Raw genomic sequence first — 26,260 nt, 5'->3', positions numbered from 1 at the left:
TTTATAGAAAATCGATGAAAAATAAATATTTTGATTTTGAAAACGAGGAACATCTGTATATACAGTTAACAATGTATGCTTGTATGCAATAATTATTGAGTCATTTTGTTTTCGAAATTCTAGACTTCCTAGAATTCTGTTTTGATTTTGTTTTGTAAATTCCAGATACAAAGTTGTCTAAATATTAAGTGTGTTTACACTCAGGTGATAACTAAGTTTGATGAAAACTAAGAAAATACAATATTAAAAAAGGAACGCCTGTCTTTCAGTTTACTTACATGAGCAAACATTATTACAAGTGGCAACATCATTCACCTGCTGAACGATTTTGACATTTTCGAAACAAGTAACACCAGCTAAACCTATTTCGCGATAGCTGACGCCAATCGGGAGCACCTAAAGAGGCTAAGAATTCTTTCACCTGCTTCTAACAACTCAATGGAGGTCTTCGCGCTACCTCTGCTTCCAAATACTGGTGGCGTTAGAAATACTTTCTTAGCCAGGGCCTCTTCGCCCACTCGCATAGCATGACCTAGCCAGCGAAGCGTTTGTGCACTTTCTACAAATCTGCGTAAAGCTCATACAGCTTATCTTACCTCATTCCATACACGCCGTTGACTTCCCCAAAAGGACCATAAGTATTTCGGAGAACTTTTCTCTCAAACACTCCTGAGGCCAACTCATCTTCTCTCGACACCGTCCGTGATTCCCAGCTATAGATCAGGACAGGTATGATAAGCGACTCGTGGAGCGTGATTTTTGACGTAAGAGGAGTTTACTTTTCAATTGCCTACTCAGTCCAAAGAAGCACTTATTGGCAAGAGTTAATCACTGTCTGATTTCTAAGCTGATATTGCTTTCTCTCTTAATGCTGGTACCCCGATATAGGAAGTCCTTCATATTATAGAATTTATATCCCCAAACAATGGCGCTACTGCCAGGCCACGAATGCGCCAATTCTTTCTTGCATCTTAGCAAATATCACATCTTGTCCTCGCAGTGGCGTATGCAGGATTTTAAGGGAAATACTTGCATTATTTCAAATAAATTGTGTTATTATTCATTTATTTCAATTAAATCGAAAAGCTTTATTTTAAACTTTAATTCTGTTTGTTATAAAACTAAATTTGGTCTTCGCTCCTTAAAACTCAATCTCTCAATCATTTCTTCCGCTGTTATTGTTGAAGTGATTATATCGTTGGTTCCAAAGAAGACTATCTCAGTTCAAATTGCGTCGAAGACTATCTCAGTTCGTTTTGTTTTTTAAAAACTAACACCTTTCGCTTGCTTGCTAATTATGTATTATTTAACTTAATTTTACTTATTTTTGTATTATTATATTTTGTTTATTTTTGTGTTAATTACTTAGGTTTTTATTAATTTATTTTTTTTTTTAATTAATTTTATAAATAATATAACATAAACTAAAAATAAAATAAAATAAAATAAAGTAAAATAATACAAGAATAAGTAAAATTAAAAAAAAAAAAATACAAAATTAGCAAACAAGCGAAAGGTGTCAGTTTTTCATAAATCAAAACGAACTGAGCTTATCTTCGATATGGAATTTCATGAGTACTGTATACTCCATTACAAAATTAAACATTAATATTACCTTACCACGTACGTACTTATATAGAGATTTTGATTTTCCCTTGCATTTTTTTTTGCTAAATCAGAAGGAAAATTGGTAATTTTAATATAAATTACGTAGTAAAATAAGAAGTTGAGAGACGAAGGGGGGGGGGGGGGGGGGATCTATCGCCCTGGACATGCCACTGTGTACTCATTAACCGCAAGACCCACTTTTTTACCTCTTTATCTAATCTAGAGAAGGCAGAACTTATAGAGTGGTTGTTAAGTCCAATAATATCAATATCAATTCGAATTGCTTGGAGGGGTCGTTCCCAATCCTTACAGAGCTTTTGGTGTTGCTCAATGTTATTTGGCAGAACCTTACTTCCTTTGCAGGGAACTTAAATTCACGTAAAGCAGCAAGCAAGCGGTTCCGTCGCGCCGTTAAAAGCTCCTTTAAAGTCGACAAGAGGATAACGCATGCCGATTTTATTATGGCGAGTCTTCTCCAAGATCCGCGGATCGTGACTTGGTCGATAGTAGATTTATAAAATCAATAATCCCTCACATCACTTCATGTCCTGGAGTGCAATCGTGCATAAGAGAGAATTCACTCAGTCCTGAGCGTACATCTGTACTGAGTACCTGATCATAGGTATTGGTAGCACATTCAATCTATTTGATGACCAGCTAGCACTTACCAAACCCCTTACCCTAATCTTATGCCTCTCATTGTTCGTGACACATTTAGCTCATTCTCATCCTCATCTTCATCCCCATTCTCATCTCCACCCCAACCTCAACCTTATCCTCGTCCTCATCCTCAGCTTAGAATGATTGTGGGTCTATGACTCATTTTGTTACCTTTCCCAGGAAAAGTCCTCGTCTTTCTTAAGATATTGTTCTCATATACGAATGTTTGTTTACATATTTATTTAAACATATACACTTTATATGGGGCGTGAAAAGGGAACTTTTCCATACAACAACAATAAGTATCACTGAAAACAAAGAAAATTTTCTTTTGCATTCAAAAAATAATAAATTTTACTATAGACAATAAACAAACAAACAATGTTAAAGCGGTCTGGTGGAAAAGATATTTCATAGCTTCATCAGCAGTTAGCATTTGGGGGATGACGGGGACGGGTATTATAAGGAATATTGCGTGGTAGCATCTGGTAAAGATCGCATGGCGTGGCACGCGCTAGATATCTACGAGTATGCCGATCGTCTTTTTTTTTTTTTCTAATTGTATTATTGATTTTTTCGCCGACACGTTTTAAATTAGCATTTCAAGCTTGCTGGTTTACGCTCATTTACTTGGCATTTGCGAACGTATGTACATACGAACATTCTCATATATGTGGGAGCCGGAGATCGGTCATGATCTATTACATCAATAATATATTACGAAAACTCATTTAAAACACATGGACTTTTATGATCGAATATTAAGTAAAGTCAGCTAGAAACTAAAAACTCAGATATCAGCTCAGACCCTGACGACAATACAACACGATAGAAAAATTAGGCCACTAGGTGGCGCTAGGGTGCAAAATTTAGAAAATTCGGCAGAACATATAAAATAACAAGTAAGGAAGGCTAAGTTCGGGTGTAACCGAACATTACATACTCAATTGAGAGCTATGGAGACAAAATAAGGAAAATCACCATGTAGGAAAATGAACCTAGGGTAACCCTGGAATGTGGTTGTATGACATGTGTATCAAATGGAAGGTATTAAAGAGTATTTTAAGAGAGAGTAGGCCATAGTTCTATGGATGGACGCCATTTAGGGATATCGCCATAAAGGTGGACCAAGGCTGACTCTAGAATGTGTTTGTACGATATGGGTATCAAATGAAAGGTGATAATGAGTATTTTAAAAGGGAATGGGCTTTAGTTCTATAGGTGAACGCCTTTTCGAGAAATCCCCATAAAGGTGGACCAGGGGTGACTCTAGAATATGTTTGTACGATATGGGTATCAAATGAAAGCTGTTAATAAGTATTTTGAAAAGGAGTGATCCTTAGTTCCCTAGGTGGACGCCGTTTCGAGATATCGCCATAAAGGTGGACCAGGGGTGTCTCTAGTTGTACGATATGGGAATCAAATGAAAGGTGTTACTGAGCGTTTTAAGAGGGAGTGGGCATTAGGTCTATAGGTGGACGCCTTTTCGAGATATCGCCATTAGGGTGGGCCAGGGGTGACTCTAGAATGTGTTTGTACGATATGGGTATCAAACGAAAGGTGTTACTGAGCATTTTAAGAGGGAGTGGGCATTAGGTCCATAGGTGGACGCCTTTTCGAGATATCGCCATTAGGGTGGGCCAGGGGTGACTCTGGAATGTGTTTGTACGATATGGGTATCAAATGAAAGGTGGTAATGAGTATTTTAAAAGGGAGTAATCCTTAGTTCTATAGGTGGACGCCTTTTCGAGATATCGCCATAAAGGTGGACCAAGGGTGACTCTAGAATGTTTGTACGATATGGGTATCAAACGAAAGGTGTTACTGAGCATTTTAAGAGGGAGTGGGCACCAGGTCTATAGGTGGACCCTTTTCGAGATATCGCCATTAGGGTGGGTCAGGGGTGACTCTAGAATGTTTGTACGATATGGGTATCAAACGAAAGGTGTTACTGAGCATTTTAAGAGAAAGTGGGCATTAGGTCTATAGGTGGGCGCCTTTTCGAGATATCGCCATTAAGGTGGGCCAGGGTGACTCTAGAATGTGTTTGTACGATATGGGTATCAAATGAAAGGTGGTAATGAGTATTTTAAAAGGGAGTAATCCTCAGTTCTATAGGTGGACGCCTTTTCGAGATATCGCCATTAGGGTGGGCCAGGGGTGACTCTAGAATGTTTGTACGATATGGGTATCAAACGAAAGGTGTTACTGAGCATTTTAAGAGGGAGTGGGCATTAGGTCTATAGGTGGACGCCTTTTCGAGATATCGTCATTAGGGTGGGCCAGGGGTGACTCTAGAATGTTTTTACAATATGGGTATCAAACGAAAGGTGTTACTGAGCATTTTAAGAGGGAGTGGGCATTAGGTCTATAGGTGCACGCCTTTTCGAGATATCGCCATTAGGGTGGGCCAGGGTTGACTCTAGAATGTGTTTGTACGATATGGATATCAAATTAAAGGTATTAATGAGGGTTTTAAAAGCGAGTGGCCCTTAGATGTATATGTGAAGGCGTTCTCGCGATATCGACCAAATGTGGATCAGGTGATCCAGAAAATCATCTGTCGGGTACTGCTAATTTATTTATATATTCAATAACACTAACAGTATTCCTGCCAAGATTCCAAGGGCTGTTGATTTCGCCTTGTAGAACTTTTTCATTTTCTTCTACTTAATATGGTAGGTGTCACACCCATTTTACAAAGTTTTTTCCAAAGTTATATTTTGCGTCAATAAACCAATCCAGTTACCACGTTTCATCCCTTTTTTCGTATTTGGTATAGAATTATGGCATTTTTTTAATTTTTCGTAATTTTCGATATCGATAAAGTGGGCGTGGTTATGATCGGATTTCGGCCATTTTTTATAATAAGATAAAGTGAGTTCAGATAAGTACGTGGGCTAAGTTCAGTAAAGATATATCGGTTTTTGCTCAAGTTATTGTGTTAACGGCCGAGCGGAAGGACGGACGGTGGACTGTGTATAAAAACTGGGCGTGGCTTCTACCGATTTCGCCCATTTTCACAGAGAACAGTTAACGTCATAGAATCTATGCTCCTACCAAATTTCAAAAGGATTGGTAAATTTTTGTTCGACTTATGGCATTAAAAGTATTCTAGACACACTAAATGAAAATGGGCGGAGCCACGCCCATTTTGAAATTTTCTTTTATTTTTGTATTTTGTTGCATCATATCATTACTGGAGTTGAATTTTGACTTAATTTACTTATATACAGTAAAGATATTAAATTTTTTTGTTAAAATTTGAATTTAAAAAAATTTTTTTTAAAAAGTGGGCGTGTTCTTCATCCAATTTTGCTAATTTTTATTTAGCACATATATAGTAATAGTAGTAACGTTCCTGCCAAATTTCATCATGATATCTTCAACGACTGCCAAATTACAGCTTGCAAAACTTTTAAATTACCTTCTTGTAAAAGTGGGCGGTGCCACGCCCATTGTCCAAAATCTTACTAATTTTCTATTTTGCGTCATAACATCAACCCATCTACCAAGTTTCATCGCTTTAGCCGCCTTTGGCAATGAATTATCGCATTTTTTCGGTTTTTCGAAATTTTCGATATCGAAAAAGTGGGCGTGGTTATAGTCCGATATCGTTCATTTTAAATAGCGATCTGAGATGAGTGCTCAGGAACCTACATACCAAATTTCATCAAGATACCTCAAAATTTACTCAAGTTATCGTGTTAACGGACGGACGGACGGACGGACGGACATGGCTCAATCAAATTTTGTTTGGATCCTGATTATTTTGATATATGGAAGTCTATATCTATCTCGATTCCTTTATATATGTACAACCAACCGTTATCCAATCAAACTTAATATACTCTGTGAGCTCTGCTCAACTGAGTATAAAAAAACGTATTACCAATTCCAGGCAGCTCTAAAAAAAGTAAAACCAAAAATCCCCGTGAAAATGTGTAATCTTTTGTTCTAACAAAACCGAAAAAAATTATAAAGAGTATGAGTAAGGCTGTGTAACTCTGTGCAGTGTGGGGCTAGTGAGTTGACACCTTCACCCTCGGTGTCACACAGTAACACCAGTGAGGTACAATGAGCTGGAAACACTTCAACTCACTTCCCCCATGACTGCTTAAAGCTTTACGAGCGACATCTCTTGACAGCTATTGTGTTAATAGCCATTTAATATATTGTAACGAATTTTGGGGAAATTCCGCTTATTTGAAACCTTCTGCTAACGTTCGAATCGCTAAACTGTTGAATAAATCACTCCAATATTCAGTATTGCAAACTGGTCTTTATTTAGATTGCTTTGAGAGCAGTACTTCACAATTATACTTCACAACCAATAGCGTGCTTAAATCAAAACTGATTCGTTATTACTCAGCATGCGTTGCTTTTATACTCTCGGTTTCCTCGTTCACCCGTTTCTCCTAAGGACTAGTAATTTCGCGAACAGTTGTACCCCATGCTTGGGTACCAGCTATATAAGTACATGTATATGTGTAGTTTATAGCCATATGCGTGTGTATGTGTGAGTAACTACTTCGGCTGATCTGTGTGTATGAGAGATCTTTTCGTCGCCTTCTACATAAGTGTTGCTAGCTTTAATGTATACATGTACATATGAGTGGCTGCTTCATGTGTTTGTTGTTGCGTGATTATTTAATAACACCTGAGTGACGTTAATATTCGTCACAATATTTACAGCTTTTTTCTAACTCTGCATAAGGAGAGTCTGGTCACAGCTAGAAAAGTGCTGCGCAATAGTCGACATCACAACTATTGACATAGAACTGAGACGATTATTGCTTTCTCATGATCACAGCACTGTCGTCATTAACTCCGTGTCGCCAGTAACGCCAATTACACCAAATTTGTGCCGGACACACAAACGTCATTCGAGTCAATGGTACACGTGACACCACCAACTCACTTTTTTCTAAGCAGCCTCGAAAATTCGCTTGGAGTTATAGTGCTAACTCACTGAGTTGGCACCGACCTTGGAATGTCAGCACCACAAAATATTCGCCATAATCCCAGGGCCCCCGTAGAGAAGATCGGTTGAAACCAGGCTAAAATCAAGAGGGCAGGGAGGGTGGTAGTCATAAAGCTTATTTTAGCTTGAACACGGTCGAGGCAGCCTTAAAGGCATGCTAAGGTAGCATCCCTTAAACTCAGCCAGTCAGGAGGAGAGGGTGCACTTTAATTAGGCAATTGCCTCCTCCGACTTAACTGCGAAGAATGGAGTGCCAACACTGCAAATCAAATCGTTGGTGTGTACAGACGTGTTTTTGTCGTGCTCTCTCTTTTTCGCTTTTTTGCGTCCCACAGCTGGATAATTTCGCCTAATAGCTATGCTATCCCAAAGTTCGATAACCTGCTCTAACTGCAATATACTTATTAGTTGTGATTCCGGTGTTAAGTGCAGATTGTGTGAAAATTTCTATCACAAATTATGTTCAAAAATTGATATAAACAATATTTCGCATATTCTGACCAGTCATATGAGCATTGTTTTTGTATTCAATAACTGTCTGAGTGTTTCGTCAAACTTTTTTGCTATGTTTTCTCTCTTGTCTGAAGAGATTAACATACTAAAATGCCAGTTGGCTGAGGTAACGAGCAACAACAAAAACAATCAACAGTGCAGTGATGCTAATAATGCTTTAGATCAGGGATGCACCTTAACGTTAAGCTAATCGTTTATCAAAAAATTTCCACCGTTTCCGTTGAAACACTTTGAAATATTATCGATAAAGAAATTATCAAGATAAATTGTATATCGTTTTTAACCGAAACGAAAAGCTTTCGTTAACGTTAAAAACGTTAACAAAACCGTGCTAATAATCACAACTACACTAACAAACCTACGCCTAATGCGCGCTCACGCGAAAATAAGAAATCACCAAATACTAAACATACTAATGCTGCTTACAATTTTCGCTCACGGAAAACTGTGCCTACTTATACAAACCCAAATACACTTTCTGCTTCATCTGCAGCTACTGTCTCTGCCGCGTCATTATGCAGTTCTGCTGAGAATGATAATTGCGCTTCAACTTCACCTACTCCTTCGTACTCTGAAGTTACTGTTCAAGCTACTCACATTTCTGCAAATAATTCTAGTGATGTGAGTTTTAAAGGGGCTGATCAAAATCATGTGAATTCGGTATCTCTGAAAAATAAAGTTAGAGGTGTAGTTGTCGGTCGAAATGTGTCTACCGAGTTGGAAGTTGTTTCTAAAAAGAAGTGGGTGCATATTTCTTCGTTTAAGCCATGTGTTACAACGGAAAATATCACCGATTATGTAGCCAATCATATCTGAATAGCGAGCAATTATGTATCGTGTAAAAAATTGCACATCTCTTGATGACTTGGAGAGAGTGACTTTCAAACTTGGTGTTTCTCCAGCTTTCTATGATTGCCTTTTTGATGCTAATTTATGGCCTTCGGGCTTTATTATACGGCCCTTTCGTCACCAACAAAAAGAGTAGTCGATCGCATAGTTTAAGCTTCAGTTATAAGCACAATACAAATCTTTTAAGTATTTATTACCAAAACATCTCGGGAATGCGTACTAAAACCAGAGACGTATTTTTGTGTAGCTCTCGATGCGAATATGACGTTTATGTAATTGTTGAGACATGGTTAAATAATGATTTTGCTGATGCTGAGTTTTTTGATCCAAAACTTTTTTTTTACATTTCGTAAAGATAGAGACGCAATTAAAAGAAATTGCTTGAGAGGTGGAGGGGTTTTAATTGCAGTCAATTGAAAGTTTCGCTCTTTTGTTGTTGAAATGGAAGATGACGATTTTCTTCTTGATCAACTGTGTGTTTATATATATGGAAATTCTAGCAAATTATTTGTTTGTGTTTCTGACATACCACCTGCCAGCCCTGCTCATATAAATAGCATTACGAATTTATATTTTGTATCTTGGGTGACTTTAATTTGAGTAAAATAACGTGGTTAGATTTTCTTAAGAATGGTATCCTAACTCCAACTAATGTTAATAGATCCCATGAAATAAACTTCATATTTAACCTCTTTAGTATTAATCTTACTTAAATCAATTCGTTTTTTAATCACCTACATAATATTTTAGATCTTGTTTTCGTTGATGAAAATCTAATATATCAAATATCGGAATCCATTTCCCGTTCTCAAAGTCTGATAAACACCACGTCCCGCTTTCTCCTTCCCTAGAATTCTTTGATTTTATTCCTGGCGCAAGTGATAGCTCCAATGTGAGTTTTAATTTTCGCGAAGCTGACTTTGACTCCCAAAATCGCAATTTTCCAACTTGGATTGGCAGTCAGTTTTTAGCTCAAAAAGTGTTGGTGGGTGCTATGATGCCTTTCTGCATAACACGCACGACATATTTTCTCGTAAACTTTCTTTACTTCCATTCCAGCGCATATATATAGACACCCACGGTATACAAACAATTTAAAATGGCTAAAAAGTCTTAGGAATAAACATTTTAAATTTTATAAGGCGTCCAATGATAACTTTCGTAAAAATAAATATACTTATTATATGACAAATTTAGTACGCTAGATAAATTTTTGTATAAACAGTATATTACTCGATATGAAGATGAGTTGAAAGTAAACCCAAACGCTTTTTGGACTTATATACGATCCAAAAAAGGTTGCTCAAATATTCCTACTTGTATATCGTTTTTTGATAAAGCCTCGGATTGCTTATTGGATTCTCTTAACCTTTTCGCTGATTACTTCAAATCAAATTTTTTAACTGACACTAGCTCCCCGTGTAGCTATAGTTACGCTGATATTGCCCAAACGATCGACTGTGGATCTTTGTTCATCACTGAATTAGATGTAATTAAAGCAGGGATGCACCTTAACGTTAAGCTAAACGTTTATCAAAAAATTTCCACCGTTTCCGTTGAAACACTTTGGAATATTATCGATAAAGAAATTATCAAGATAAATTGTATCTCGTTTTTAACCGAAACGAAAAGCTTTCGTTAACGTTAAAAACGTTAACAAAAACGTGATACTTTGTGTTTGAATTGCGCTGGCAATGCTATAGCCATGGTGAAGCCGTAAGGTGGTAACAGCGAGCGGACATACACACAAAATCTATGTAATTTGTTTGTGTAATATGTTGGTGGTAATGTCAAAAATACTCTGAGAAATGTTCGTACTGTCAAAATGCATGAGAAAAGTTGCAATCAGCTTGGCTAATGCTTTCACCTTTAATGACTCCGCCATCAATCAGCTTTGCCAGCATAGTTTGAAATTAATAATCAACATAAACGATTTGATTTCGTTTTGATATGGCAGAAGACGAAACAAAATCATTTCGTTAATTTGACGTTCTTAACGTTAATAAACGAAACGAAGTGACTTTTTTCGTTTATTAACGTTAATTATCGTAACGAAATGATGTCGCTCCGTTGGTTAAGCATGCCTGAATTAAAGGCATCACCGCTCTACAATCGCCTTTGAAAAGTGACATTGATGGTCTGTCCTCATTTATTTTAAAGAAATGCAGTTCGTCTCTCTGTATTCCTTTAAACTATATTTTCAATCTTTCCCTATTAAGTGGTGAGTTTATTGACAAATGGAAAATAGCCTCGATTTGCCCAATATTTAAGTCAGACAATAAAAATGATGTCATAAACTACGAAAACTCTTTGAGCGAGCATGTCTGATGTAATTTTTTTACAAAATGATCTTAATAATCTAACTAGTTGGAGCAGTAAAAACAACCTACGACTGAAGTGTTTCCATATGGCACTTTCGAAAAACCTTTATACAATTGAGTCCATGTACACCCTTTTTGGTGATAGCCTTTCTACCGTAAGTGAATTTTTTGATCTTGGTGTAATGTTCGAATCGGTCTTTACTTTTGCTAACCACATCAGCTACATCTTGCCCAAGGCCTATTCGAATCTGGAATCCAATTTATTTTGAATCCAATTTATTCTGGTCATTCACTAAGACTGGAAAGATCACAGAAGAGATTCGTTCGATTTGCTCTTCTCTTCTTTCCTTCCTTAACTCCAGGTTTTCGCTGGCGCCCCGGGTCTTCTTCTTCCCTACGGGTTCCACCGCAGTGCTTGCCTTGCTATATTGTCTGGAGGCCTCCTAATCGAGTGTCCAATCCACGACCACTTGCGTTTTGCAATTTCTGTGGCTGCTTTTGTTTGGCTTGTCCTTCGACACAATTCGTTTGTTATTGTTTCGGGCCATCGAATTTTCAGGATTCGGCGTAGTCATTTATTAATAAAAACTTGCAGGCGCTTCTCAATTAAGCTTGAACTTTTCCACGTCTCACAAGCATAAAAGAGCACTGATTTAACATTTGAATTAAATAGTCGCAGCTTAGTTTTCAATGATATATGACTGGATCTCCAAACTTCTGTCAGTTGGCCGAAAGCCGCTCTTGCTTTATTTATGCGGGATGTAACGTCAACGTCCGCACCGCTTCTATTTGAGATAATACTGCCGATGTAAACTACGGATTCTACACATTCAATTTCGTTTCCATCGACGGTCAACATTGTTGGTCTTGCTGAAACATTATAACCGCATTTTATGATTTTTGTTTTGTCGGTATTGAAACTTATCCCGGCCCTTTTGGCGTATCTGTCCACGGCTTCTAAATTATATAGTAGGTCTGTGCCTCTGTGACTTAGCATACAGACATCGTCTGCATACTCTAAGTCTTCTAACTGACCGAAAGGTGTCCACTGTATTCCATGCCTTCCGGTTGTCGCACGCCTCATAATTTCATCCAATGCCACGATGAACAAAAGCGGAGAGAGTACACAACCCTGCCGTACACCGCTTTTGACATCGAAGGGTTCCGAAAGACATCCGTCGTGACTCACACGGCTTTTAAACTCGTCATACATGGCCTTTTTAATGTTGATTATTTTAGTGGGCATACCTCGGCTTCGTAATACATCCCATATGAATTGCCTGTCAAGGCTGTCAAGGGCTTTTTTGAAGTCAATTAGTAGTAAATAGGCAGATGTTATATATTCGCAGCATTGTTCAACAATAATTCGAGCAGTATTTATTAGGTCAACGCAGGATCTGTTTTGTCTAAAGCCAAGCTGGTTTTCCCGTAACGTTGTTTCCACGGCCTCTTGAATTCTCGTTAGTAAAATCGTAGAGAATACTTTGCTGGGAATAGGGAGTAAAGTGACACCTCTGTAACGCAGCATCCATTTCACGTCAAAGTAATCAGACCTAGCTATTTTAATTGTGACCCTATTTCAAGGGCACTCGCAGAGTTTAACAAGATTTTCTCTACTCTTGATCTAGACTTCGCACTCTCGAGATCATGTTTTGGTACTAAAGTTGAATCATGATATACTTAATCTTCATATATTGAAATATATTTCTTTTTAAATATTAATTTAGAATTGCTAGTCTGTAAGATTTTGGAATCATAGACTTAATAAAGTGAATTCAATTGAATTGAATTGAAAAAAAAAAACAGTAAATTAATTTGTTTTACCCGTGCTTTGTTATAATCTGGTTGAGAAATTAACTGCTTGTTTTTGTCACCTTAGTGAAATTAGCCATTTGGTCGCCACCTGCGGTGTGGTTTGCTGTTGCTGCTCAACAGTGAGATGATTCCCATGTATCAGTTGTCACAAGCTGACTGTTTTAGTGCGGTGTACTCTTAGGCGCAGGTGAACTTATAGAGGAAACCAGGTTAAAGGGCCCATTACTGATAATTAGCATAGACTTGACTTGACTTGGCGTAAACTTGGCAACTTAGTCACGATTATACACCACTTTGCGCATACAATCTGGCATCATAATCAATAAATGTCAGTTTGTATGACAAAATGTCAAAATGAAACGGAAACAAACAAATGGCATCTCAAAATGTAAACGCCACTTAGGACTTACATAGAAAATCAAAATTCAACAGACTTCTAAGTCAAGTGAAGTGTTGCTAAGTATCAGTAATGGGCCCTTAACTGCTACGCTACGCGCTACGTTAGAAGGCGGATGAATTATATACTTTAAGGCCCAATTTTTCAATAGTTGGTTAAGCGAAGCTTAAACTAAGTTTGCTTAAACTCTAGTCAATTTTAAACCACAGTTAAACTATTGAGCAGTTTTTCAGTCACAGGTTAAGGCCGCCTTTCAGGTAGGCTTTTTGTACGGCAACATTGGTTTTTTATTATCTATATAATTTGTACATACAACAACAGCTGGATTTTGTTTACCCAACAAACATGTGAAAGATACTTCTCCAGCGAAATATATATCTAGTTCCGGAGGTGATATCCAACTCCATTCTCCAGTCACTATCCAACCTTTGAGAAATTTTGTAAAATTTATAGTTATCGAGTTGATCTCCAACGTTATTAGCATTTTCAAATTATTATCCAACCATTGAGAGATTTTGAGAAATGTACAGTTCTCAAATGAATATTAAACACGTTTCTCCAGTTAATATCCTACCATGGATATCGAGTTAAGGTCATCCCAGGGGGTTAGGGGGTCAGAATATTCCTGCGGTAGGTATGCCTGTCGTAAGAGGCGACTAAAATACCAGATTCAAGGGGCTGTGTAGCGCAACCCTTCAGGTTGCCAGTGCAATATATAGCTTCTCCAAACCCAATTGTCAACCTCACCTATCCGCGGCGAATCCTGTTTCACTAACAGACGAGGCTCTGGGGACCCCAAGCTCCTCATGGAACTTGGGGGTGGGGAAGGAGGGGATAGCCTGAAGGTTTAATGTGACCACATAAATCGTTCCCGAGATGGTCGGGCTAGCACCTTAATGGTGATGTGGTACCGGAGCGTACCGGATCTGTATCCGGCAAAGGACCATTACATCGATAACACTCCTCAAAGCCTTCGGGGAGGAACCTTATCACTACAACAACAACAGCAACATTTGAGATGAAGTGGGAGTGGAAAAAATTTCTCTCAAGGTGGTACCACCAAAGCCAACAGCTATTTATTGTGAAAAATAAACACCTTATTGATAGCAGTAATGAAGCGTAGTTAATCAAAAATAAATCATATATATAATTTATTTTATTTTCGTGAAAATACTGTAGTATTGGAATCTTACACTTGAGTCCAGTTAAAGAAACACAAGTTGGGAACTATTATTTTTTCAACTTAAGCAATAGCATTTTTCGCTTTATAAAATATTCCCCTTTTTGCTGAGTACGCTATGATTCTCAAGTTGAGCCACTGTTTCGAAACAATTCTTGAGATTTTAGAAGTATGCTAGTTATTAACAGGAGCTCTAATGGCACTCAAACCCAAATACTTGTTGGGTATATTTGATGCCACTTCGAATGAACGCAAATCACCGATAGATTAACTAGAGTTCAACCCTGCCAGATCGGCAGGTTAAGCTCAGCTTAAACTTCCATTAAAGTAGACTGAAAAACTGCAGAATAAATTCAAACGAACTGACAAATTGAGTTGAACTTGTACTGAAAAACAGAATCTTGAGTTTTTAGTTATTAAAATACTTGTATATTTAAACTCAGTTCAGACTAGGGTTGGGACTATCCGCATATTCGAATATCCGGATATCCGTTGACTCGGATAAAATCCGGACCGCATGGATATCCGGTTAATATTCGTTTGTGGAACTATCAGGATATCCGGATTTATGATATTTTTTTTGTAGCGTTTTTTTTTTTTTTACAATATAAACAAATGGCAATCTTGCTGACCATTTTAGCACTCATTATTATCTCATTATTATGGTTGGATAAGAATTTGTAAAATTGTTGGTGTTTGTAAAATTGTAGCTTTTAGTTTTTGACGTTCATTTAATAATCTACAAACATATTTTGAGAATAATTTTTCGATGTTCGCTTCGTTCATTTTTGATATGCAGATATTCAACTTTTATATCCCAGTATCCGGACATACTGATATCCGGATTTTCCGTTTACGTATCCGGATATCCGAACAGCGGATATCCAGATTTTCCATTTACGAATCCGGATATCCTGATTTTTTGCTTACCTATCCGGTTATTCGAATATCCGGTTTATCCGGATAGTTGAGAAATCCCAATGCAATTCACAGCCCTAGTTCAGACGCACCGAAAGGCATGTTTAAATCACAATATGCTAAGTAATGAAAATTTAGAATGAAATCACAAAGCACTTATTTGCATTTTTTTCGTACTTTTGCATATCTCTGCTATGAATTTAAAACAGCAGGCAATCGAGTCAATGACACTTCCTTTGCTGCCATTGGATTGAAGTTCATATTTTCTGATTTGTGTTTATGTACTTAATTAAGAGCCCCAACCGTTTGGGCATTAATTGACAGCAATCTTTTTCACATACACCCCTACATATGAAGATACATCCACACGCAAACGTTTCAAGTATATACATCAGTGTGGATATCATGAGTAATACGTCTGGATATTATACGCACACTTGCATTTGGTTTTCATTATCATTCATAACAAATATTTTGCAGTTTTTAGCGGTTAATTAGAAAATCTTAAGCTTCAATTAGTATGACAGATATTGATCCAATGAGCCATAGATATGTATTCAGATCCAATAAGAAGTCAGAGATGAAACTATTCTTATGCTTCCTTTTTATTAGATCAAAGTGACTGACATAAAAATTGACTCAACTTGACACTCTGGTTACATAACTGACCCAAGTCGATAAAGCATTGTCACTTCAAAGCCAAACCTCGCTTTAATGATTTATAATATTTCACATGTTGTGTTCATAACCTTCAAGTAAAGAAGTCCTGTTGTCATTTCTCCTTATCACAGTCATGTGTTAATATCAATTAGTGATATCCAGAAAGTGTCTGACCGTGCTTTGATGTCCGAAGGAGGGATTGCAAAAACTGGTTTCGGACTCAAAAATGCCTATTCAGAGCCCAATCTCGCCAAGTGGTCAGCCGTCTCATTTGCAGGTGCTCTTGTTTGCCTCGGCATCGAAAGTGTCTTCATTAATAATGCCGGTAGTAAACTCTACATTATAGAACCTTCCCAGTAAATGCAATCATTTCATGGAATTTTGTAGCATTGAAAAGGTACGGGTGCAAATGGCTCAGCCCGCAATAATATGCATCCGTCCCACTCCGATTTGTACTAGTATTACCAAACCACAGATACATAGATAATAATGGGTCTGACTATAGGAGATAGACCCAATGTCTTACTGAAGCTTTTCTGCATTGCTAAAATGTAGTAATGCTTTTGATGCTTCCTGTTCAACATGAGAATTCCATAGCACTTTGCAGAGTTAAAATAAAATAGTTGACGCGGTGTATAGCCTTGGGGATCTAGGCCGAACTTCCCTGCCAATTTGCTTCGTTCCCCTTTTTTAATTTTTACTTACAAATTGGCTTGACTGGACCTACATGTTGTATGAAGGCCAGAAACGGCAGCTGCAAGGCACATGCATTTTCACTGTGAATATTTTTCAAAGCAAAAATACACTCGGAGTATTTTCCAAACCACTGCGGAGGGGCGAACCCGCTTAAACAACTTGTTTCCTCGGGACGCGACCCCATGAACGTTCGGTGCAGTAGACGGAGCACGCTATTAGCATACCACGGCGGCCAACTGTGTTCAAGATTAATCCATGCTATTTAACTTTGGATATGAGCTGAGTTTCCTAAGGTGTTTGCAGAAGAAGCCCATTCAGCCGTCTGAGTTTAATTAAAAAAATAACACAACATTTGACAGGATTAGCTGATCGCCCATTCTCATTACACCAAATATCAATCTTATTCAGAATAGTTTGCGCTTTCCTGCAAACTGTTTCAAGTAAAGCGTCGGTAATAGACAATTCCTATCAAGAGATAAAGCACAATACAATGCAGGCAGCCCTTATTTACTCCACGTATTATACCTTGCCACTCTTCTGCCTGAACGTCAACAGTTCTATGCACCAGCATTGAATAAATCTAATTGGCCATCACGAAATCTGGACCGTTCCTGAGAGCCAAACGGCAGATACTATTAAAACTGACGTTGTAAAAGGCAATTTTTATGTCTACAAATAGGACCTCATTTTACTTGTTACTACCATCGACCAAGCCCTCAACATCCTTATTTACAACGTGTACAAAGTAAACGTGGAAAACCGACTGTGCTGTACCCAAAAATATTGGGTCGTACGTTCGGTAATGGCCTGCACTTTGTCGAAAGTGCAACATCAATTGCACCTAAAGTTTAAAACCGTCACAAAATACTCAAGTCCCTCGCCGTAAGCATTGTGTGCACGCATAAGGGTGCAAAGTTTAACATAAACACAGCGGATGAAGCTCAGAACTGCTACGAGATGTCTACTTATTTCGTCAAAACATTATCCACACAGAGATGCGAAAATACTCCCCATGAAGGAGAGAAACGAAATGCTGAACAAACACTTTATGCTAAATACTCTCAAACCTGGCCATCATAACAGACAACTGATTGATGAGGCAGCGCCTCCCAGGGATGTGAACCGGATATTGTGATTGGATAAACTCATACTTATCCGGAATCAATTCCGACATATCCAATGCATATCCATCATGTTATGTGTCCATACATTCACTAACCATCATCTCAATCGCAATGTGGAGCCAAAGCATCTAATACCCTCTCTCTGTACAAGTTTCCTTTGACCTCCCTTAGAGAATATCGATGAAAGTTTTTAAGTCATAAGTCCTTAATTAAGACGACTGTTATGATATAAAATCTGCCAGTAAAAAGTCGAAGATACCATATCATCATAACCCTTCTTTAATTGAAGTCTTCATTGCATGTATATATGCATGTATGTATGTTTGCATGAATGTATATATGTATGTATGTGTGTAATACACACTGTGTATGAATAGATATATCATTTTTGATTAATGCACAATTTGCCATTGTTTTTATACTCAGTTGAGCAGAGCTCACAGAGTATATTAAGTTTGATTGGATAACGGTTGGTTGTACATATATAAAGGAATCGAGATAGATATAGACTTCCATATATCAAAATAATCAGGATCGAAAAAAAATTTTATTGAGCCACGTCCGTCCGTCCGTCCGTCCGTCCGTCCGTTAACACGATAACTTGAGTAAATTTTGAGGTAACTTAATGAAATTTGGTATGTAGGTTCCTGAGTACTCATCTCAGATCGCTATTTAAAATGAACGATATCGGACTATAACCACGCCCACTTTTTCGATATCGAAAATTTCGTAAAACCGAAAAAGTGCGATAATTCATTACCAAAGACAGATAAAGCGGCGAAACTTGGTAAATGGGTTGAATTTATGACGCAGAATAGAAAATTAGTAAAATTTTGGACAATGGGCGTGGCACCGCCCACTTTTAAAAGAAGGTAATTTAAAACTTTTGCAAGCTGTAATTTGTCAGTCGTTGAAGATATCATGATGAAATTTGGCAGGGACGTTACTCCTATTACTATATGTACGCTTGATAAAAATTAGCAAAATCGGAGAAGGACCACGCCCACTTTAAAAAAAAATTTTTTTTTAAGTTAAATTTTAACAAAAAATTTAATATCTTTACAGTATATAAGTAAATTATGTCAACATTCAACTCCAGTAATGAAATGGTGCAACAAAATACAAAAATAAAAGAAAATTTCAAAATGGGCGTGGCTCCGCCCTTTTTCATTTAATTTGTCTAGGATACTTTTAACGCCATAAGTCGAACAAAAATTAACCAATCCTTTTGAAATTTGGTAGGGGCATAGATTTTATGATGCTAACTGTTTTCTGTGAAAACGGGCGAAATCGCTTGATGCGACGCCCAGTTTTTATACACAGTCGTCCGTCTGTCCTTCCGCATGGCCCTTAACACGATAACTTGAGTAAATTTTGAGGTAACTTGATGAAATTTGGTTTGTAGGTTCCTGAGCACTCACCTCAGACCGCTATTTGAAATGAACAATATCGGACTATAACCACGCCCACTTTTTCGATATCGAAAATTTCGTAAAAACGATAAAGTACGATAATTCATTACCAAAGACAGATAAAGCGACGAAACTTGGTAGATGAGTTGAATTTATGACGCAGAATAGAAAACTAGTAAAATTTTGGACAATGGGCGTGGCACCGCCCACTTTTAAAAGAAGGTAATTTAAAACTTTTGCAAGCTGTAATTTGTCAGTCGTTGAAGATATCATGATGAAATTTGACAGGGACGTTACCCCTGTTACTATATGTACGCCTAATAAAAATTAGCAAAATCGGAGAAGGACCACGCCCACTTTTAAAAAAAAAATTTTTTTAAAGTAAAATTTTAACAAAAAATTTTATATATTTACACTATATAAGTAAATTATGTCAACATTCAACTCCAGTAATGATATGGTGCAACAAAATACAAAAATAAAAGAAAATTTCAAAATGGGCGTGGCTCCGCCCTTTTTCATTTAATTTGTCTAGGATACTTTTAAAGCCATAAGTCGAACAAAAATTAACCTATCCTTTTGAAATTTGGTAGGGGCATAGATTTTATGATGTTAACTGTTTTCTGTGAAAACGGGCGAAATCGGTTGATGCCACGCCCAGTTTTTATACACTGTCGTTCGTCTGTCCTTCCGCATGGCCGTTAACATGATAACTTGAGCAAAAATCGACATATCTTTAATGAACTTAGTTCACGTACTTACTTGAACTCACTTTATTTTGGTATGAAAAATGAACGAAATCCGACAATGACCACGCCCACTTTTTCGATATCGAAAATTACGAAAAATGAAAAAAATGCCATAATTCTATACCAAATACGAAAAAAGGGATGAAACATGGTGAGGAAATTGGATTGGTTTATTGACACGAAACATAACTTTAGAAAAAGCTTTATAAAATTGTTGTGACACCTACCATATTAAGTAGAAGAAAATGAAAAAGTTCCGCAGGGCGAAATAAAAAACCCTTAAAATCTTGGCAGGTATTACATATATAAATAAATTAGCGGTATCCAACAGATGATGTTCTGGGTCACCCTGGTCCACATTTTTGTCGCGATCTGGAAAAAGCCTTCACATATACAACTACCACCACTCCCTTTTAAAACTCTCATTAATACCTTTAATTTGATACCCATATCGTACAAACACATTCTAGAGTCACCCCTGGTCCACCTTTATGGCGATATTTCGAAACGGCGTCCACCTATAGAACTAAGGCCCACTCCCTTTTAAAATACTCATTAACACCTTTCTTTTGATACCCATATTGTACAAACAAATTCTAGGGTCACCCCTGGTCCACCTTTATGGCGGTATCTCGAAACGGCGTCCACCTATGGAACTAAGGATTACTCCCTTTTAAAATACTCATTAACACCTTTCATTTGATACCCATATCGTACAAACAAATTCTAGGGTCACCCCTGGTCCACCTTTATGGCGATATCTCAAAACTGCGTCCACCTATGGAACTAAGGATTACTCCCTTTTAAAATACTCATTAACACCTTTCATTTGATACCCATATCGTACAAACAAATTCTAGGGTCACCCCTGGTCCACCTTTATGGCGATATCTCAAAACTGCGTCCACCTATGGAACTAAGGATTACTCCCTTTTAAAATACTCATTAACACCTTTCATTTGATACCCATATCGTACAAACAAATTCTAGGGTCACCCCTGGTCCACCTTTATGGCGATATCTCAAAACTGCGTCCACCTATGGAACTAAGGATTACTCCCTTTTAAAATACTCATTAACACCTTTCTTTTGATACCCATATTGTACAAACAAATTCTAGGGTCACCCCTGGTCCACCTTTATGGCGGTATCTCGAAACGGCGTCCACCTATGGAACTAAGGATTACTCCCTTTTAAAATACTCATTAACACCTTTCATTTGATACCCATATCGTACAAACGCATTCTAGAGTCACCCCTGGTCCACCTTTATGGCGATATCTCGAAAAGGCGACCACCTATACAACTACCACCACTCCCTTTTAAACCCCTCATTAATACCTTTAATTTGATACCCATATCGTACAAAAAAATTCTAGGGTCACACCTGGTCCACCTTTATGGCGATATCTCAAAACTGCGTCCACCTATGGAACTAAGGATTACTCCCTTTTAAAATACTCATTAACACCTTTCATTTGATACCCATATCGTACAAACAAATTCTAGGGTCACCCCTGGTCCACCTTTATGGCGATATCTCAAAACTGCGTCCACCTATGGAACTAAGGATTACTCCCTTTTAAAATACTCATTAACACCTTTCTTTTGATACCCATGTTGTACAAACAAATTCTAGGGTCACCCCTGGTCCACCTTTATGGCGGTATCTCGAAACGGCGTCCACCTATGGAACTAAGGATTACTCCCTTTTATAATACTCATTAACACCTTTCATTTGATACCCATATTGTACAAACGCATTCTAGAGTCAACCCTGATCCACCTTTATGGCTATATCCCTAAATGGCGCCCACCTATAGAACTATGGCCCACTCCCTCATAAAATACTCTTTAATGCCTTTCATTTGATACACATGTCATACAAACACATTCCAGGGTTTCCCTCGGTTCATTTTCCTACATGGTTATTTTCCCTTATGTTGTCACCATAGCTCTCAACTGAGTATGTAATGTTCGGTTACACCCGAACTTAACCTTCCTTACTTGTTGTTTGTTATTATTTAATAGTCTCCATTGCAGATGATATAATTATGGCACATATGCGTGTGCTGGCCTGCGTACGGGAGTACACACACACATATTTACATATGTAGATACGTACGTGCCTAGCTGTGTGTGCCTTGTACGTGTTAACCTTGAATTGCAGCCAAATTATGTGCCATAAAATGTTCAATTTAGTGAATTTGTACGTTTCAACCTCGCCGAGTCTGGCGATTTCACTTTTCCAGTTGTTTTTGTTGTTGTTAATAAAATAATGTGAATCACAAAGCTATGGTGAAAAAATGAAAACAGGCAAATAATAATCCTACGATAGTTCAAGAGCCTAACCTTTGGAATGATCCAGTTGCATTTAGACCACGAACTAATACCAGCAGCAGCAACATTTTTTATGATTCATCAAACTTTAGTTATCAGCTTTATAAGGCGGGACCTGCAGTTAAATTGCGCTAACACACAAAGAGGTTACTCATACGCCCCGTCAAACGCCTGTCACAGGGAAAGTAGTTCATACTTGCGGACTAACCACATCTGGACCTACATGTTTGACGACATTTAGGACAGTAATGTAGATATAAGCCGACGCCTGACTGAGACTGTTTTGACCTATAGCAATACCTTTAGATATCTTCTGATCTCATTACTGAAATTGTGCATATCAGAATCTAGTCGTCTGGTTTACCTCAAAAAGGGCTTTATGGAGTCTTAATGCTAGCGGAGTAGAGGCGTTGTCCTCACAGCATTGTCTTTTGGATCGCTTGGATCGAAGGTATGCTCACCAATGAGGTTCCAAAAGGCTAGCAGTTTGAACAAGGTCGGAACAAAATGAGGTTGTTGTTGTAACAGCTGGTGCCGCCGATAGCTGGCAAAGTATTAGCCGACCCTGTAAAAATGAAACTGACTGTTTGGCGGTGATTTTTTTCCAGATAAGTGCAGTATTCTAGCAGGTCTGCAACTTTCTGTTGGTTGTGTCACTAAGTGGAATTGAATCCATTCAGGCGAGGCCTAGCACATGAGAGATTGGCTGATTGCCTTGTTGCTAGCACAATAAGCTATTCTTCCTGACTCAAGATCTAGGAAAAAGGAGCTCGATAATTTGGTTAAAGTTTTGTTATGTTTGGGCAAATGAACCCACAGTATTATGGTGGCTGACAGTCGGTAGCGTTATGCGGTCAACGTGGATGTCTAATTGCAAAGTGACATGTGCACGTCGTCAACGGACTGCGACTGGAAAGGGCGGCGATTTTATTAAGTTGCATGAGGTAAAATATCGAAGACATTAGGGATAAAGCTTTTTTCAACCATAGGGTTCCTTAATCTCAAATTTCGTCGATATAACTTTAAAAAGTATTTATTTTATCTGGCAATACGATTCGAATAATAATACTCACATACTTACATACATATGTACATATACAGATATCGATATTGTTGGGAAGGCTGCGCAATAGTACATACCTGAAATAAAAAGAAAATTTGTTTAGAACGATTCGAACTCTATTAAAGGAATGGAAAAACTATCTAGAAGAGTTTATTATATTATTTTAAATTTTTCAAGTCACGTTCAGTGCTTGTGCACTCGATTTCGCTAGAATAACACGAAAAACTGGTCGAGGGCCAATTGTAGCAATTACGTTCCAGTAGCACTTGGCGTTATTAATTCTTTTAACGTTGTTTGTTATTTGCCCATATTAAATTAGGTTTTTAAGAAGACAAATTTTGAACTTTATTCTTTTATATATGTTTCAGAAATTTGTTGTTCCACAGCAGCAAAATCTGTGAAAATATTTTGTTTTTGCAATTGCAGTTATCATCGACTTCTTCTCTCTTTTTTTAGCTCTCATTTTCCCCTCTTTTTCCATATATATAATACTTCTATAATACCTTCCTATCTTCCTAATGTGCAAATTTTCTGTCAATTATTATTTGCTGAAACTGTGCAAATGTATGTTCTGCGCATGCACGGGCTTTGTTAGTGTTAGTGAATTGTAGTAGCGTATGTAAAAGAAGTATTAAAGGGGTAACAACGGGTCACTAGACCCCTTTACCCAACTTCTACATACTAATTGTTACAAAATCTCAGTTTAGTCGATTAAACAATGAAAAGGTCAACAAATACAATACAAGGCTTAATGTATTTATTATTTAAACATGAGCTGCAGTCAGACAAAGTACATTATTTACATAAATAGCAAAAAAAAAAACAATCCGAAGAATTAATATTTTAGAAATGAAAAAAATTTAAATATACATGTATAAAAATATACTTATACAAACATCCCAATAAGCATTTCTTTAAACGTTTTCAAAATTTTACTTATTTTGAGTTTTTTAATGAAGTAAATTTTTGATGAAGTAAACAAAATATGATTACCGGGCTGGCTGCTATTGGTGTTGAAATAATATCAATTTTTTTAAGTTTTTTTTTCTAACATGCTCTTTTCATCCGTGCTTTTTTCGTTTCAAAAAACAAACGAATATCCAAATAAAAACTTATTACTTCCTTACACAGCTGTGTCCAGTGATTATTAAAGATGTCATTGCTAAATAAATTTTCGATGGCTATGTGATCGTCCATGATACTATTGGATAATGCATCACTTGCATTTTGAAAAATTTTATTTATTAAACTTAATTTTGCATTTCCTATTAGGCATGCCTTGATAACTTGTCTTAAAGCTTTCTCTGACACTATACAAATATTAAATACGTCCACAGATGGTGCGAAAAACAGACCTTTTTTTTGTGCGCTCAAAGTAAAGGCATTTCTTCACTTATCATTGCCCTTGACATGTGGATCATTTCATTTTCTTTTGTACCTTCCAAGCAACATAGATAGCAATATAACTAACAACATTGTCCACATATACAAACCCCACATCGTATTAACACAAACATTTGCTAACTCGAAATCTATTACCTCGCTATTTTTTTAAGGATACTAGTAGACGCTGATGATGCCCCTAGAATGGATTCGCCGTCGAAGGTACAATTCCCACTTTCAGTCGCACTTAGCTCGTGCCTTACTAAGAGTCGTCTATATGCACTTTTAAATTGAGCTGCGTTGGGATTGTTGTTGAAACCCCCTCTTGCCCCAACTGCACCAAAAAAGGTTTACAGGAAGTCTTGTGAAAGCTTATAAGTTAAAAGGTATGTCATGTCAAAATGTTTAAGCTTCTCAAATAGTGGAAAAATATTTCTTAAAGCAACGATCAGACCAACAAATCCTGTTTTCCGACCAGATTAAACCAGAAGGGTGCCATTAGCATCTCGCAATGAAGAGATATATTCCTCGAATCCCTGCGCGTGCGACTTTACATTGCAATATGATTTGAAAATTTTATAATACTAATAGAAAACAAAAGCTTACTTTTTCATTTGGAGAACGAAATAGCCTAATGTACAATATTGATAGAAGCAAGACGGCTTATTGAAATATACATATATTTAAGGCCTTTTTTACAAAAATTTAACGACAGCCTTGAGATTTTGTCTCCTTCTCTCGTTGTATATCTATACTGTAATATTTGACAGGCTGCACAGTTCAATAGTAGTGACTTTCTCTCTTTCTTCCTCTTCCCAACTGTATTTCATCTTTATACCAATCTCCGCGCCACATCGGTGTCTATGTTTCTCTCCTTCTCTCCATTGTCCTATCTGGCTCTCCCACCTGAACAACAAATAAGATTTTTTCGAATACGTCAGACAAAAAGGTATCTTAGCAATCAACCCAGGCGCAAGGCTTCTTAAGTACAACATTTCAAACAAATCGCTTCATAAATACCATTTTTTTAAATAGGTCGCCCATTATGGCGTAAAAGTACGAACGTAAATAAGGCAACTTTTTGTCAACCCTAAGGCAAATGGGATAGTTAGTTTTAGAGTAATCACTAATTACTGAGAAGGAATATAATATTAAAGGATAGGTGCCACGCCTCCTTACTTTAAAGTAATTTTCCTGTGCTGGTGGATCTTCAAAATGCAAGCAATAAGTTGGAACTTATTTGAAATCCGAAGATTGCTTTTTCGGACTTTTAAATACGTAAAACACACACTCTATTTTATACATAAGGTTGTTGGTTTGTTGTAAACGTGTTGGTTCACGCTTAGTTCAACTTAATTGGTAAATTTTTCAATATATTATTATTACTTGGCTTCGATGCGCTGAGACCTTTATTTATATATGCAGCCTATTGCTCTATGTAGACGCTTTTAATGTATTTAAGAATTGGCGCTTTTTTCTGCATAACGCGAAGGAATTAAGAGGTATACCACTTGGACGGAAGAGTCTCTACCTTGCCAAAGCGACGTATACGTATACGTATTTGATCCTCCAGCTCACAAAAGTGATG

General features: G+C 37.3%; 1 protein-coding gene across 7 annotated transcripts in view; it reads right to left on the bottom strand.

Moving 5' to 3' along the window:
* The window catches only part of AdamTS-A (ADAM metallopeptidase with thrombospondin type 1 motif A), a 358,159-nt gene that overhangs the window by 104,121 nt on the left and 227,778 nt on the right, over positions 1-26,260 (bottom strand). Inside the window, exon 1 of one of the 7 annotated variants that reach the window (XM_067759428.1) lies at positions 23,308-23,326. The exons of the other annotated variants lie outside the window; for them this stretch is intronic. Within the exon in view, the coding sequence (XP_067615529.1) occupies positions 23,308-23,313 (6 nt within the window). The 5' untranslated portion in view covers positions 23,314-23,326. Of the gene's footprint in view, positions 1-23,307; positions 23,327-26,260 lie in introns of those variants that run through there. 7 annotated transcript variants of the gene reach the window in all.

This window comes from Eurosta solidaginis, chromosome 1 (genome assembly GCF_040869045.1).
Source record: "Eurosta solidaginis isolate ZX-2024a chromosome 1, ASM4086904v1, whole genome shotgun sequence".
Lineage (NCBI taxonomy): Eukaryota > Metazoa > Arthropoda > Insecta > Diptera > Tephritidae > Eurosta > Eurosta solidaginis.
This window is presented reverse-complemented; position numbering and strand designations above follow the sequence as displayed.